This window comes from Hypanus sabinus, chromosome 17, assembly GCF_030144855.1.
Source record: "Hypanus sabinus isolate sHypSab1 chromosome 17, sHypSab1.hap1, whole genome shotgun sequence".
Taxonomy (NCBI): Eukaryota; Metazoa; Chordata; class Chondrichthyes; order Myliobatiformes; family Dasyatidae; genus Hypanus; species Hypanus sabinus.
In genome coordinates this window covers 28,838,864-28,853,067 of record NC_082722.1, presented here as the reverse complement: position 1 = coordinate 28,853,067, position 14,204 = coordinate 28,838,864, and the positions used below count along the sequence as shown (strand labels likewise).

The 14,204-nt window shown below is 42.0% G+C and overlaps 1 protein-coding gene across 1 annotated transcript in view; it reads left to right on the top strand.

The window, feature by feature from the left end:
- The window catches only part of edc4 (enhancer of mRNA decapping 4), a 104,241-nt gene that overhangs the window by 73,933 nt on the left and 16,104 nt on the right, over window positions 1-14,204 (top strand). Inside the window, exons 25-26 of the mRNA XM_059992738.1 lie at window positions 1,057-1,222; window positions 2,342-2,528. Of these exons, the coding sequence (XP_059848721.1) occupies window positions 1,057-1,222; window positions 2,342-2,528 (353 nt within the window). The remainder of the gene's footprint in view (window positions 1-1,056; window positions 1,223-2,341; window positions 2,529-14,204) is intronic.

The window sequence follows — 14,204 nt, the reverse complement described above, 5'->3', positions numbered from 1 at the left end:
TTTCTCTGAGATTTCCTTTCATCCTGTCAATTACCACCTCCATATAGGCTGTCTAGATCATTGACTTCTCCATGGCCATTGTCAATGTTACCCAGTATTGATAATCTTACAATGTAGACATCAGTTGTATTATTTCTCCTCTGGAAACTACTTCCTATGCAATGATTCATCTTCACTGCTGTAACCCATCCAATGGGAGCAACTGGCCTGCTCTAAGTGGTCAAAGTTTTTCAACAAAAGCAGGTAAGTTCAAACCTCAGTCAGGGATAGAATTTGAATGGTAATCCTACAGATCCTTCATCCTTGTGTTCAGCTTCATTTTCACTAGTTAGTTCACATTATGTTTGTAATGTATATAATTTTAGAATCCATCTTTATTGGGATGAATTTCTGTGGTTTTACAGCTCCAGATATTCTAGTTGTAGCAGTATGTTAGATTGTGCAGTAGCTTTTGTAAATGAATGGAATTATAAAACACAAACCAGTCTAGTCCATAGACTTTGACATTTTCATTCTACTGACATGTTCCTAAAGGACTTGGTAAAAAGCTTTATGGGTACAGCCCTTTTATCAGGGTAAATTTTGCTTTGTGAGTAAAGCAAAATTGATGTAAGAAGCTATGCCTGTGGTAAAACTTCAAGTTGTTCAATCATCTTTATGAAGTTCACTTTGCATCGGCCTCATTTAAGTCCCTTGTGAACAGTATCTTTGTGAATGAGATCTGGACCTCAGCTATTGGTTTTTGTGTTCCTCATTGGGGGAAGGAGGAAAGAGATGGTGGTGATTGTATGATTTTTGTGATCCCAAAGTGACTCGATCAGGTTAGTAATACCTTTGACATGAATTTCTTGGGAGAAAGAAGGGCTGATAATACACATTTTCCACATTTTTACTGAAAAAAAAAATCCATTAGCTGGAGCCCAGCCATAACCTCAAAAAGCTGCAAGCATCTAATAGTTCTTTAATGTTTTTTCTTCAGTGTTTTTTTTTGCCCCCCAGTTTGAATGTATCAGCTCTGTTTGATTTACTGTTTTCTTTTCTGGCTTGTGGTTACAGAACACTGCAGAAAGTATTGGAAGAGCTGCGGCTGATGCTTTGCAAGGACCAATACAATCTACGTATAGAGAGGCATTCCAGAGCATAGTTGTACCAGTGTTTGAAAAAGCATGCCAGTCAATGTTCCAGCAAATAAATGACAGCTTCAAACAGGGAACTCAAGAATGTAGGTGTCGCTTTATCCTCAATATTCTTTATATTCACATAGTCAAAATCAAGATTGGGTGGTTGTGTGTAATTAGTCCTGCTGAAGGATTTCGGCCCAAAACGTCAACTGTACTCTTTCACTAGATGCTGCCTGGCCTGCTGAGTTCCTCCAGCATTTTGTGTGCGTGTTGCTCGGATTTCCAGCATCTGCAGGTTTTCTCGTGTTTGTAATTAAGACAAGGCTTTGATACTTTTAACAGTGGTATTGAAGGTTTCCTTTTTACCCATTTCATGGTAAAAAGAAAGATGTATGGAATTGGAGCAGCACCGAGCAGGCAAATCAGATTCAGTTAGTATTCCAAGCTGAATTAGCTGATTTATGTTATGCTAGTGTCTGGAGGGCTGGAAGATCAGGAAGGGAGGCGATCTTGATTTGGGCAACTTGTCAATAATTCTTTGTGTATTGTTTTCAGGCAAGGAAAAATTGGCCTTTGGTATGTTGAGGCAAATGGCTGAGGGGATCAGATTAACAGAAAAGGGGGGGGTTAGGGGTTGGACAGATGGAGAGGAGGAAATAAGAATAAGAGAGGGGGTTACCCGGGGAAAGGAGGGGCTATAGAGACAGAAGGGGAAGGAAATACATTGTTGGATGGACAGGGGATGGGAGGGTAGAGTACAATAGAGGAGAGAAAGAATTGGGAGGTTGTGTGGACATGAGAAGAGTTGTAGTTGGTCAGACACAGAAGGGAGGGGTGTCTGGAAGCGTGGAATCAATATACTAGTGGATGAGAGAGGGTCAAGGAATATAGGAAGGAAAAATGTGTTTAATGGACAACGGGAATTATTTGAAATACAGTGTATAAGAAAGTAATAAAATGGCTTAGAGTGGGCAAAATTCATAATAGGTGGGGTGGGATGGTGTTATGAATGGTAACACTCATAACAGGGTGATGTAAGCTACATGCCCTGCTGCAAGTTACTCTCTGAACCATTGTAAGATCATACCGAAAGACTCATTAGGTGCAATGAATTGAAAGCAAATTGTGCACTGATTTATACATTACATCAAAAACATAATTTCATTTTATTCACTAATCTGGAACATTAATATTTTAAAAAATGATCTTCACCCACACAGATATCCAGCAACTTGAGACTCACCTTCAGTCAAAGAAGGCCCAAGAGCAAGAAAGCAGAGATCCAATGATCAGTCAGCTGCAGCAAATGACTGATCACTTCCAGAATGCCACAGATCATCTTGCTGCTACCATCACAAATGGTATGCGTTCAGAGATGCAACATCAGCTTCACATCATTGTTGGCAAGTGAGTAGTGTTGTTAAAATGATGATGCTATGTATGTATTGTCGTGATGTCACTAGGACCAAGGCTTAAGGTAAACCAATGTGTCAGTGAATCCTCCATTGTAAAATTTTTTCAGCTGTACCAATCAAATTGTTGAGCGTACAGTGTGGAAAATAACTGTACTGTTGCAGAGACCACTTTGAGCTTGGTTACATGGCACTTCAGTATAAATCTGAAGGAACTTTTAGAATACCAATATCCTTGTCAACCAAAGAATGCTTAATGTAACCTAGTGATGGATTTTCAATCCTCCTTCAAACTAATGCTGATTGCTGTCAAAGAGATCAGCTAAATTTAATATACATTAATTTCAACAATAATCAAAAATGGGCACTTTCATAATGCTCATCTGTTCCACCAAAGTAATTTTATTCTCATTTGGTGGTAATCAGCAGCTAAGTATCTAGAATTGCTAAAAATTGTCCATTTACCTCACAATTCTTGTCGATTGCTCCAGATTCTAGTACTTGAGCTCTGTTTCCAAATTTTTGTCATTACTAATGGGAATTCTCAGTGACAAAATGTATACTGGCTAAGAAAAAGAAATGGTTTTAATTTTGTGATCATTGTGTCTTGTACCAGTGTTTCAGTATGACATTTTGCACAACTAAAAACAGGCCCACAATTGTCTTTCCTGCAAAAATATCCTTCCTTTGCCAGGAGCTGTAAATTCAAAACTTGTATTTCAGTCAGTGAGAGTATTTAGCACCTGTACAATATATTACATGTTCTTAGTTTACCAAGATGGTAGCTTGTTTATTTTAATAATCTGTATAACATACATTTCCATCTAGATTCTGGGGCATATTTATTACTAATATGTAGTTTTCCTCAAGTCAAAAGGTACAAAATCAAAATGTTTTGCATTTTGCAAGTATGAAAAAAATAGAGCATAACCCCAACAATCTCACATTCTTTAGACTTTGGTGCTGGACTAGTAAAATTTCTGGATTACTATAGGCTACTGCAAATACACCTACGCCTATGTCATTGTTTTGAAAGTATAATAAATTTCCCATTGAGTTTAAATGGAGTGGGGGAATATACAAGCATATTGGGCCCCAACTCCTGTCACACAGCTCATAGGCCAGACCCAACCCACGTACTGGACCATTGCCCCAGCCAAACTTTGAGTGCAAGGAAAAATGAAGATGTGCTCCTTGATGAGAAAATTTGTAAATCATGACAATTTTTCAACACAGTTTCATAATCATTTTTAGGCCATAAGGTATAGGAACAGAATGAGGCCATTTGGCCAGTTTACCTTTACACCATGGCTGATTTATTAACCTTCTCAACCCCATTCTCCTGCCATCTTCCTGTAACCTTTGACACACTGATTAATCAAGAATCTATCAACCTCCGCCTTAAATATATAAATGAATAACTACATTACATTTGCTTTCCTTTCCACAGACTCAACCTACAAGTTTATGTTAAGTGAATCCTGCATGAGGGCCAAGTCCCTTTGCAGCTCTGATTTTTCTCCCTGTTTAAAAAATAGTCTACACCAGTAGTCCTTTTACCAAAGTGCAAGACCATGGAATGTTCACTACATTCCATCTGCCACTTCTTTGTCCATTCCCCCAATCCAAGTTCTTTAGCAAATGCCTTGCTTGCTCAATACTGTCTGCCCCTCCACCTGTCTTTGCATCGCCCACAAACTTGACCAAAAAAGCCATCAATTCTGTTATCCAAATCACTGACATATAACATGAAAGGAAGCTGAACCCTGTGGAACACCACTAGTTCCTAGCAACCAAACAGAAAAGGCCCTCTTTATTTCCACAATTTGCCAGTCAGCCAATCCAGCCTTTTCTGGAATACCATGGGCTTTTACCTTGTTAAGTAGCCTCAGGTGCAGAACCTTATCAGAGGTCTTTTGAAAACCCAAATAAACAATATTTACTGACTCACCTCTTGCTCTTATTTCCTCAAAGAATTCTAACAGATTTGTCAGGCTGATTTTGGCCTATTTTATCATGTGCCTCCTAATACTCCAAAACCATACCTTTAATAACAGAATTGGAATATCTTTCCAACCACTGAAGTCAGGCTAACTGCTTTATAATTTCCCTTCTGCCTCCCTCTCTCTTTTAAAGAGTGTAGGTGACGTTGGCAATTTCCAGACCTTTGGAACCATTCCAGAATCTAATGATTCCTGAAGGATCATTAATAATGCCTCAACAATTTATTCAGCCACCTCTTTCAGAACTCTGAGGTATGATCCACCTGATCCATATAACTTGTCTACCTTCAGACCTTTCAACTTCCCAAGCACTTTCTTTGTAATAATAGCTACACCCACTTCTGTCTGTAAAGCGCTGGAATTTTTAGCATGTTGCTAGTGTTTTCCACAGTGAAGACTGGTGCATAGTACTTCAGTTCATCTGCTTTACTTTTGTCCTTCATTACTACCTCTTCAGTGTCATTTTCCACTGGTCCGATATCCACTCTCTTCTCTCTTTTGCTCTATGTATATCCTTTTGCTCTTTATGTATCTGGGGAAAAAATGTTTGTATCTTTATTGACTAGCTTTCCTTAATGGCTTTTAAAATTGCCACCTTTTGGTTTTGAAAAGCTTCCTAATCCTCTAACTTCCTACTAATTTTGCGATATATGCCCTCTCTTTAACTTTTATGCAATCTTTGCCTTCCCTTGTCAGCCAGGGTTGTCTCATCCTCCCTTTTAGAATACTATTTCATCTTTGGGAAGTATCTATCATCTGTAATTCCCTTTACTGCACTATAATACTGATTTTACCTTCTCCTTCTCAAAAAAACTGATTTAAGTTAGATCTTAAGTTCAGGTGTTCCAATATTCAAGAAGGATAGCAATGACAGGCCAGGAAATTACAAGGTGGAGAGCGTGACTTCAGATGTAGGGATGTTATTGGACAGGTCTCTGAAGGGCAAGATCCTCCCATTGCTTGGATAGTTAATGCTTGATTCTGGATAGTCAGCTAGTTTGTGTGTGGCATGTCATGTCTGATGAATCTTTTGAAGTTTTTCTGGTGTGACTAAGGGAACAGATGCAGGTAGTGCACTGGATATTGCCTATGTGGGCTTTGATAAAATCCCACAAGTCATGTTATTCTAGAAGATTAGGTCACATAGATTTAGGGGGGCGCCTGTGAGGTATATTCATAATTGGTTCATTGATAAGAAGCAGAAAGTTAGTTCTCTGTGTAGTGGTTATCCCAAGGGTCAGTGTTGAGACCTCTGTTATTCATTATTTATGTAAGTGATTTGGATGTGAAGGTATATGACATGATCAGCAAGTTTGCTGATTATATTAAATTGGGGGTCTTGGAGCAGTTTACAATGAGATCTTGATCGATTAGGGAGATGAGCTGAGGAATGGCAAATAGATTTCAATTTAGATAAAAGTGATGTGATGCATTTTAGACAGTTACACCAGGGTAGGACTTGTGCAGTGAATGACTGGGCACTGGTGAAGTGTTATGGAACAGAGGAATCTGAGAGTACAAGTGCACAGTTTGCTGGAAGCAGCTTTGCAAATAGATAGGCTGGTGAAGGTGTTTAGACTGCAGGCCTTCATCAGTCAGCCTTGGAGTAGGGACAATATTTCAGTTCTCTAAGTCATTGGTGAGACCACATTTGGAATATTGTGTGCAGCTTTGGTCATCCTGTTATAGGGAAATACAATGTTATACTTGAGAGGGTGCCAAAGAGATTGAAGGATGCTGCCTGGAGTAGAGGGCCTGTATTACAGGAAGAGGTTGATCACTCTGAATCTTTATTCTTCAGAGCATAGGAGAATGAGGGATGGCCTCAGAAGATAAAGGGAGACATGAGGATAATGAACACTTGGAATGAGCCAGAGAAAGTGGTCAAGGCAGGGACAATTGCAACATTCAAGGCATTTGGATAGGTACACGGAGTGGAAGGTTGTGGGATGAACATGTACTAACAGGGAGGATACCGTGGTCAGCATGGACCACTGAAGGGTCTGTTTCTGGTTTGTATTACTCTGCCCGATTTACAATACGGAGGGGGCTATTTGGCCCAGTGAGTCTTTGTTTGTCCTATTCCACCTTCTAGCCTTTAGTCCAAAGCTAAACACTGATATAAACCTACAACATACAGATGTGAGCAAGATGAAAAAAAACTAGCATAGAACGTAGCACAGTACAGCACAGGAACAGGCCATTCAGCCCACAATGTTGTTCTGAACCAGGTAAAAAGCAAATCAAAAGCACCCAAACACTAATCCCTCCTACTGACACAATGTCCATATACCTCTATCTTCCTTGCGTCCATGTGCCTATCCAGACATCTGTTAAAAGCCTCCAATGTACTTGGCAGCAGATTCTAGGCATCCACCACTCTGAGTAAAAAAAAAAGCTTCTCACATTCCCCTTGAACCCCAAGTTTATCCAGCCTCTCATGATACCACATGCCCTCTAAACCAGGCAGCAGTCTGGTAAATCTCTTTTGCATCTGCACCAAAGCCTCAACCTCCTTCCTATTGTGAGGTGACTAGATCTGTGTGCAATAATCCAGATGTGGCCTAACCACAGTTTTATAAAGTTGCAACATAACCTCCTGACTTGTGAACTCAGTGCTTCGACGAATAAAAGCAAACATTCCATAAGCCTACTTAACCATCTTGTCGACCTGTATAGACACTTTCAAGGAGTTGTAAACTTAATAGAACATAGAATAGTACAGCACATTACAGGCCCTTCGGCCCACAATGTTGTGCCGACCCTCAAACCCTGCCTCCCATATAACCCCCCCCCCCCACCTTAAATTTCTCCGTATTCCTGTCTAGTAGTCTCTTAAACTTCACTAGTGTATCTGCCTCCACCACTGACTCAGGCAGTGCATTCCATGCACCAACTACTCTCTGAGTGAAAAACCTTCCTCTAATATCCCCCTTGAACTTTCCTCCCCTTACCTTAAAGCCATGTGCTCTTGTACTGAGCAGTGGTGCCCTGGGGAAGAGACGCTGGCTATCCACTCTATCTATTCCTCTTAATATCTTATACACCTCTATCATGTCTCCTCTCATCCTCCTCCTCTCCAAAGAGTAAAGCCCTAGCTCCCTTAATCTCTGATCACAATCCATACTCTCTAAACCAGGCAGCATCCTGGTAAATCTCCTCTGTACCCTTTCCAATGCATCCATATCCTTCCTACAGTGAGGCGACTAGAACTGGACACGGTACTCCCAAGTGTGGCCTAACCAGAGTTTTATAGAGCTACATCATTACCTCGCGACTCTGAAACTCTATGCCTCGACTTATGAAAGCTAACACCCCATAAGCTTTCTTAACTACCCTATCTACCTGTGAGGCAACTTTCAGGGATCTGTGGACATGTACCACCAGATCCCTCTGCTCCTCCACACTACCAAGTATCCTGCCATTTACTTTATACTCTGCCTTGGAGTTTGTCATTCCAAAGTGTACCACCTTGCACTTATCCAGGTTGAACTCCATCTGCCACTTCTGTATTCTATTAATATCTCTCTGCAATCTTTAACAATACTCTGCTCTATCTACAACACCACCAACCTTTGTATCGTCTGCAGACTTGCCAACTCACCCTTCTACCCCCGCATCCAGGTCGTTAATAAAAATCACGAAAAGTAGGTCCCAGAACAGATCCTTGTAGGAGACCACTAGTCACAACCCTCCAATCTGAATGTACTCCCTCCACCACAACCCTCAGCCTTTTTCAGGCAAGCCAATTCTGAATCAACCTGGCCAAACTTCCCTGGATCCCATGCCTTCTGACAGGTTTCTGAATAAGCCTACCGCGTGGAACCTTGTCAAATGCCTTACTAAAATCTATGTAGATCACATCCACTGCACTACCCTCATCTATATGCCTGGTCACTTCCTTGGATCGCATGATCTCTGTGCTTAGCAACACTTAACGATCTTGCCCTTAACAGTGTACTGTCTCCTTGCATTTGCCCTACTGAGGTGTAACATCTCACATTTATCTGGGTGAAACTCCAGCTGCCATTTCTTAGCTATACAGGTGTCCCCCGCAATCCGAAGGTAGAGCATTCCTGTGAAACTGTTTGTAATCCGAAATGTCGTAAAGCGACAAAGCAATTACGATTAATTTATATGGTAAAAATTTTTGAGCGTTCCTAGACCCAAAAAATTAACCGACCAAATCAAAGCAAATAACACATACATATAGTAAAAGCAGGAATGATATGATAAATTTACACCCTATATAAAGTAGAAATATTGTAGGTATGGTGTAGTTTCACTTATCAAACTTGGGAAGGCGGCGAGCCAAAATCGATTAGAGGAAAAAGATCATGCATCACATATACACGCATACGTATGCACATGCGTACGCAAGTACACACATATGCACATACACGCATGCACAAACAACTGTCCGCACAAGGCTTCACGGTCATTGTAGTCTTTCTCAAGGTAAACACACGTATAAAGTGGGCGTCTTTTTCTTGTAAAAGCGAAAATCCTCTTTGGTTAGCGAAAACAGGTACTAATGTAAGTCTTTCGTAACAGCGAGCTGTCGTAAAGCAAACGTTTGAAAAGCGGGGGCCACCTGTACCATGTTGTATTTTTTGCCCATCTTCTACGCTGTCCACAGCTCTACCAATTTTGGTATCGACTGCAAACTTACCAACTCACCCATCTACATTTTCATCCAGGTCATGTATATACATCACAAGGACCCAGCACAGATCTCTGCAGAGCACCACTAATTACAGACCTCCAGCCACCCTCTGTCTTCTATAAGCAAGCCAGTTCACCACGAACTCCATGCATCTTAATCTTCTAGTTTAGCCTCCCATGAGGTACTTTTTCCAAACATAGAAACATAGAAAACTTACAGCACAATACAGGCCCTTTGGCCCGCAAAGCTATGCTGAACATGTCCTTACCATAGAACCACCTAGGCTTACCCATAGCCCTCTAAGCTCCACGTACCTATCCAGGAGTCTCTTAAAAGACCCTATCGTTTCCGTGGCCGCCGGCAGCCCATTCCACACACTCACCACTCTCAATGTACAACAACTTGCCCCTGATATCTCCTCTGTACCTACTTCCAAGCACCTTAAAACTACACCCTCTCGTGCTAGCTATTTCAGCCCTGCAAAAATGCCTCTGACTATCCACACGATCAATGCCTCTCATTATCTTGTACACCTCTATCAGGTCTCCTCTCATCTTCCTTAGCTGCAAGAGAAAAGGCCAAGGTCACTCACCCTATTCTCATAAGGCATACTCCCCAATCCTTGTAAATCTCCTCTGCACCCTTTCTATGGTTTCCACGTCCTTACTGTAGTGAGGCGAACAGAAATGAGGGGAATTATGAGGCTCTCAGGCAGGAAATTGGAGGCTTAAGTTGGAAACAGATATTCTCAGGGAAAAGTACTTAAGAAATGTGGCAAATATTCAGGGGATATTTGTGTAGAGTTCTTTATAGGTACGTTCCAATGAGACGGAAGTTATAATAGGGTACAGGAACCATGATGTACAAAAGCTGTAATAAATCTAGTCAGGAAGAAAAGAAAAACCTACAAAAGGTTCAGAGAGCTAGGTAATGTTAGAGATCTCGAAGATTATAAGGCTAATGGGAAGGAGCTTACGAAGGAAATTAGGAGAGCTAGAAGGGGCCATGAGAAAGCCTTGGCGGGCAGAATTAAGGAATACCCCAAGGCATTCTACAAGTATGTGAAGAGCAAGAGCATAAGATGTGAAAGAATAGGACCTATCAAGTGTGACAGTGGGAAAGTGTATATGGAACCGGAGGAAATAGCAGAGGTACTTAATGAAAACTTTACTATTCACTATGGAAAAGGATCTTGGTGATTGTAGTGATGACTTGCAAAAGACTGAAAAGCTGTAGATATGTAGATACTAAGGAAGAGGATGTGCTGGAGCTTTTGGAAAGCATCAAGTTGGATAACTTGCCGGGATCGGATAAAATGTACCCCAGGCTACTGTGGGAGGCAAGAGAGGAGATTGCTAAGCCTCGCCAATGATCTTTGCATCATCAATGGGGATTGGAGAGTTTCCAGAGGATTGGAGGGTTGCAGATGTTATTTCTTTATTCAAGAAAGGGAGTAGAGATAGCCCAGGAAATTATAGACCATTGAGTCTTACCTCAGTGGTTTATAAGTTGATGGAGAAGATCCTGAGAGGCAGGATTTATGAACATTTGGAGAGGTATAATATGATGAGGAGTAGTCAGTATGGCTTTGTAAAGGGCAGGTTGTGCCTTACGAGCCTGATTGAATTTTTTGAGGATGTGACAAAACACATTGATAAAGGAAGAGCAGTAGATGTAGTATATATGTATTTCAGCAAGGCATTTGATTAGGTACCTTGCATGGGATCCAAGGGCATATTGCTTTGTGGATCCAGAACTGGCTTGCCCACAGAAGGCAAAGTGTGGTTGTGGACGGGTCATATTCTCATGGAGGTCAGTCACTAGTGGAGTGCCTCAGGGATCTGTTCTGGGACACTTGCTCTTTGTGATTTTTATAAATGACCTGGATGAGGATGTGGAGGGATGGGTTAGTAAGTTTGCTGAAGACACAAAGGTTGGGGGTGTTGTAGATAGTGTGGAGGGCTGTTAGAGGTTACAGTGGGACATTGATAGGACTTGGCTGAGAAGTGGCAGATGGATCTCAACCCAGATAAGTGTGAGGTGGTTCTTTTTGGTAGGTCAAATATGATGGCAGAATATAGTATTAATGGTAAGACTCTTGGCAGTGTGGAGGATCAGAGGGATCTTGGGGTCCGAGTCCATAGGACACTCAAATGAGCAGCTGCGCAGGTTGACTGTGGTTAAGAAGGCGTATGGTGTATTGGCCTTCATCAATCGTGGGATTGAATTTAGGAGCCGAGAGGTTATGTTGCAGCTATATAAGACCCTGGTCAGACCCCACTTGGAGTACTGTGCTCAGTTCTGGTCGCCTCACTACAGGAAGGATGTGGATACCATAGAAAGCGTGCAGAAGAGATTTACAAGGATGTTGCCTAGAATGGGGAGCATGTCTTATGAGAATAGGTTGAGTGAACTTGGCCTTTTCTCCTTGCAGCGAAGGAGGATGAGAGGTGACCTGATAGAGGTGTACAAGATGATGAGAGACATCGATCGTGTGGATAGTCAGAGGCTTTTTCCCAGGGTTGAAATGGTTGCCACAAGAGGACACAGGTTTAAGGTGCTTGGAGGTAGGTACAGAGGAGATGTCAGGGGTAAGTTTTTTTACTCAGAGTGGTGAGTGCGTGGAAAGGGCTGCCAGCAATGGTGGTGGAGGTGGATATGATAGGGTCTTTTAAGAGGCTTTTGGGTACGTACATGGAGCTTAGTAAATTAGAGGGCTCTGGGTAAGCTTAGTAATTTCTAAGGTAGGGACATGTTCAGCATAACTTTCTGGGCTGAAGGGCCTGTATTGTGCTGTAGGTTTTCTATGTTTCTATTAATGCTATATTCTGCCATCGTATTTGACCTACCAGAATGAACCACCTCACACTTACCTGGGTTGAACTTCATCTGCCACTTCTCAGCCCAGTTTTGCATCCTATCAGTGTCCCCCTGTAACCACTGACAGCCCTCCACGCTATTCACAGCACACCCAACCTTTGTGTCATCAGCAAATTTACTAACCCATCCCTCCACTTCCTCATCCAGATCACTTACAAAAATCTTGAAGAGTAGGGGTTCCAGAACAAATCCCTAAGGCACACCACTGGCTCTACTTTCATCAATGTGTTTAGTCACATCCTCAAAAAATTCAGTCAGGCTCATAAGGCACAACCTGCCTTTGACAAAGCCATTCTGACAATTCCAAATCATATTACGCCTCTCCAAATGTTCATAAATCCTGCTTCTCAGGATCCTGTCCGTCAACTTACCAGCCACTGAAGTAAGACTCACTAGCCTATAGTTTCCTCGGCTATCCCTCCTCTCTTTCTTGACTAAGGGAACAACATCTGCAACCCTTTAATCCTCTGGAATCTCTCTTGTCCTCATTGATGATGCAAAGATCATTGCCCGAGGCTCAGCAATCTCCTCCCTCACTTCCCACAGTAGCCTTGGGTACATCCCATCCAGTCCCAGAGATATATCCAACTTGATGCTTTCCAAAAGCTCCAGCACATCCTCTTAATGCCTATATGCTCAAGCCTTTCAATCCATTGTAAATCATCCCTACAATCACCAAGATCCTTTTCTGTAGTGAATGCTGAAGCAAAGTATTCGTTAAGTACCACTGCTGTCTCCTCCGGTTCCATACACACTTTTCCACTGTCACACTTAGTTGATCCAATTCTCTTACGTCTTATCCTTTTGCTCTTCACATACTTGTAGAATGCCTTGGGGTTTTCCTTAATCCTGTCTGCTAAATCCTTCTCATGGCCCCTACCACTCTCCTAATTTCATTCTTAAGCTCTTTCCTGTTAGCCTTATAATCTTCAAGATCTCCATTATTGCCTAGATTTTTAAAATTCTTTTGTAAACTCTTCTTTTCTTCTTGACTAGATTTACAACAGTCTTTGTCCACCACAGTTCCTGTACCCTACCATCCTTTCCCTGTTTCATTGCAGAACCCCATGCAAATATCCCCTGAACATTTGCCACATTTTTTCCATATGTTTCCCTGAGAACATCTGTTTCCAATTTATGCTTCCAAGTCCCTGCCGGATAGCCTCACATTTCTCCTTACTCCAATTAAACGTTTCCATAACTTGTCTGTTCCTATCCCTCTCCAATGCTCTGGTAAAGGAGATAGAATTATGATCACTATCTCCAAAATGCTGTCCCACTGAGAGACCTGACACATGACCAGGTTCGTTTCCCAATATCAGATCAAGTACAGCGTCTACATATTGTGTCACGAAACCTTCCTGAAGACACCTAACAAACACCACCCCATCTAAACCCCTCGCTGCAGGGAGATGCCAATCAATATTTGGGAAATTAAAATCTCCTGCCACAACAACCCCGTTATTATTACACCTTAGCAGAATCTGTCTCCCTATCTGTTCATCCATGTCTCCGTTACTATTGGGTGGCCTATAAAAAGCACCCAGTAGAGTTATTGACCCCTTCCTATTCCTAATTTCCACCCACAGAGACTCCATAGACAATCCCTCTATGAATTCCTTGTTTTCTGCAGCCGTGACACTGTCCCTGATCAACAGTGCCATGCCCCCACCTCTTTTGACTCCCTCCCTGTCCTTTCTGAAACATCTAAAGCCTGGGACTCGAAGTAGTCATTCCTGTCCCTGCACCATCAAAGTCTCTGTAATGGCCACAACATCATAGCTCCAAGTGCTGATCCACGCTGTAAGCTCATCTGCTTTGTCCCTAATACTCCTCACATTATAATAGACGCATTTTAAACCATCGGTCTGAGCGCGTCTCTTCTCAATCACCTGCCTATCCCCCCCTTTCACACTATCTCCAATCTTTCTCTATTTGTGAACCAACCTCCCTTTCCTCCATCACTTCAGTTTGGTTCCTACCTCCAAGCAATTCTAGTTTAAACTCTCCCCAGTAGCCTCAGCAAACCTCCCCACCAGGATATTGGTTCCCCTGGGATTCAAGTGCAACCCATCCTTTTTGTACAGGTCACACCTGCCCCAAAAGAGGTCCCAATGATCCA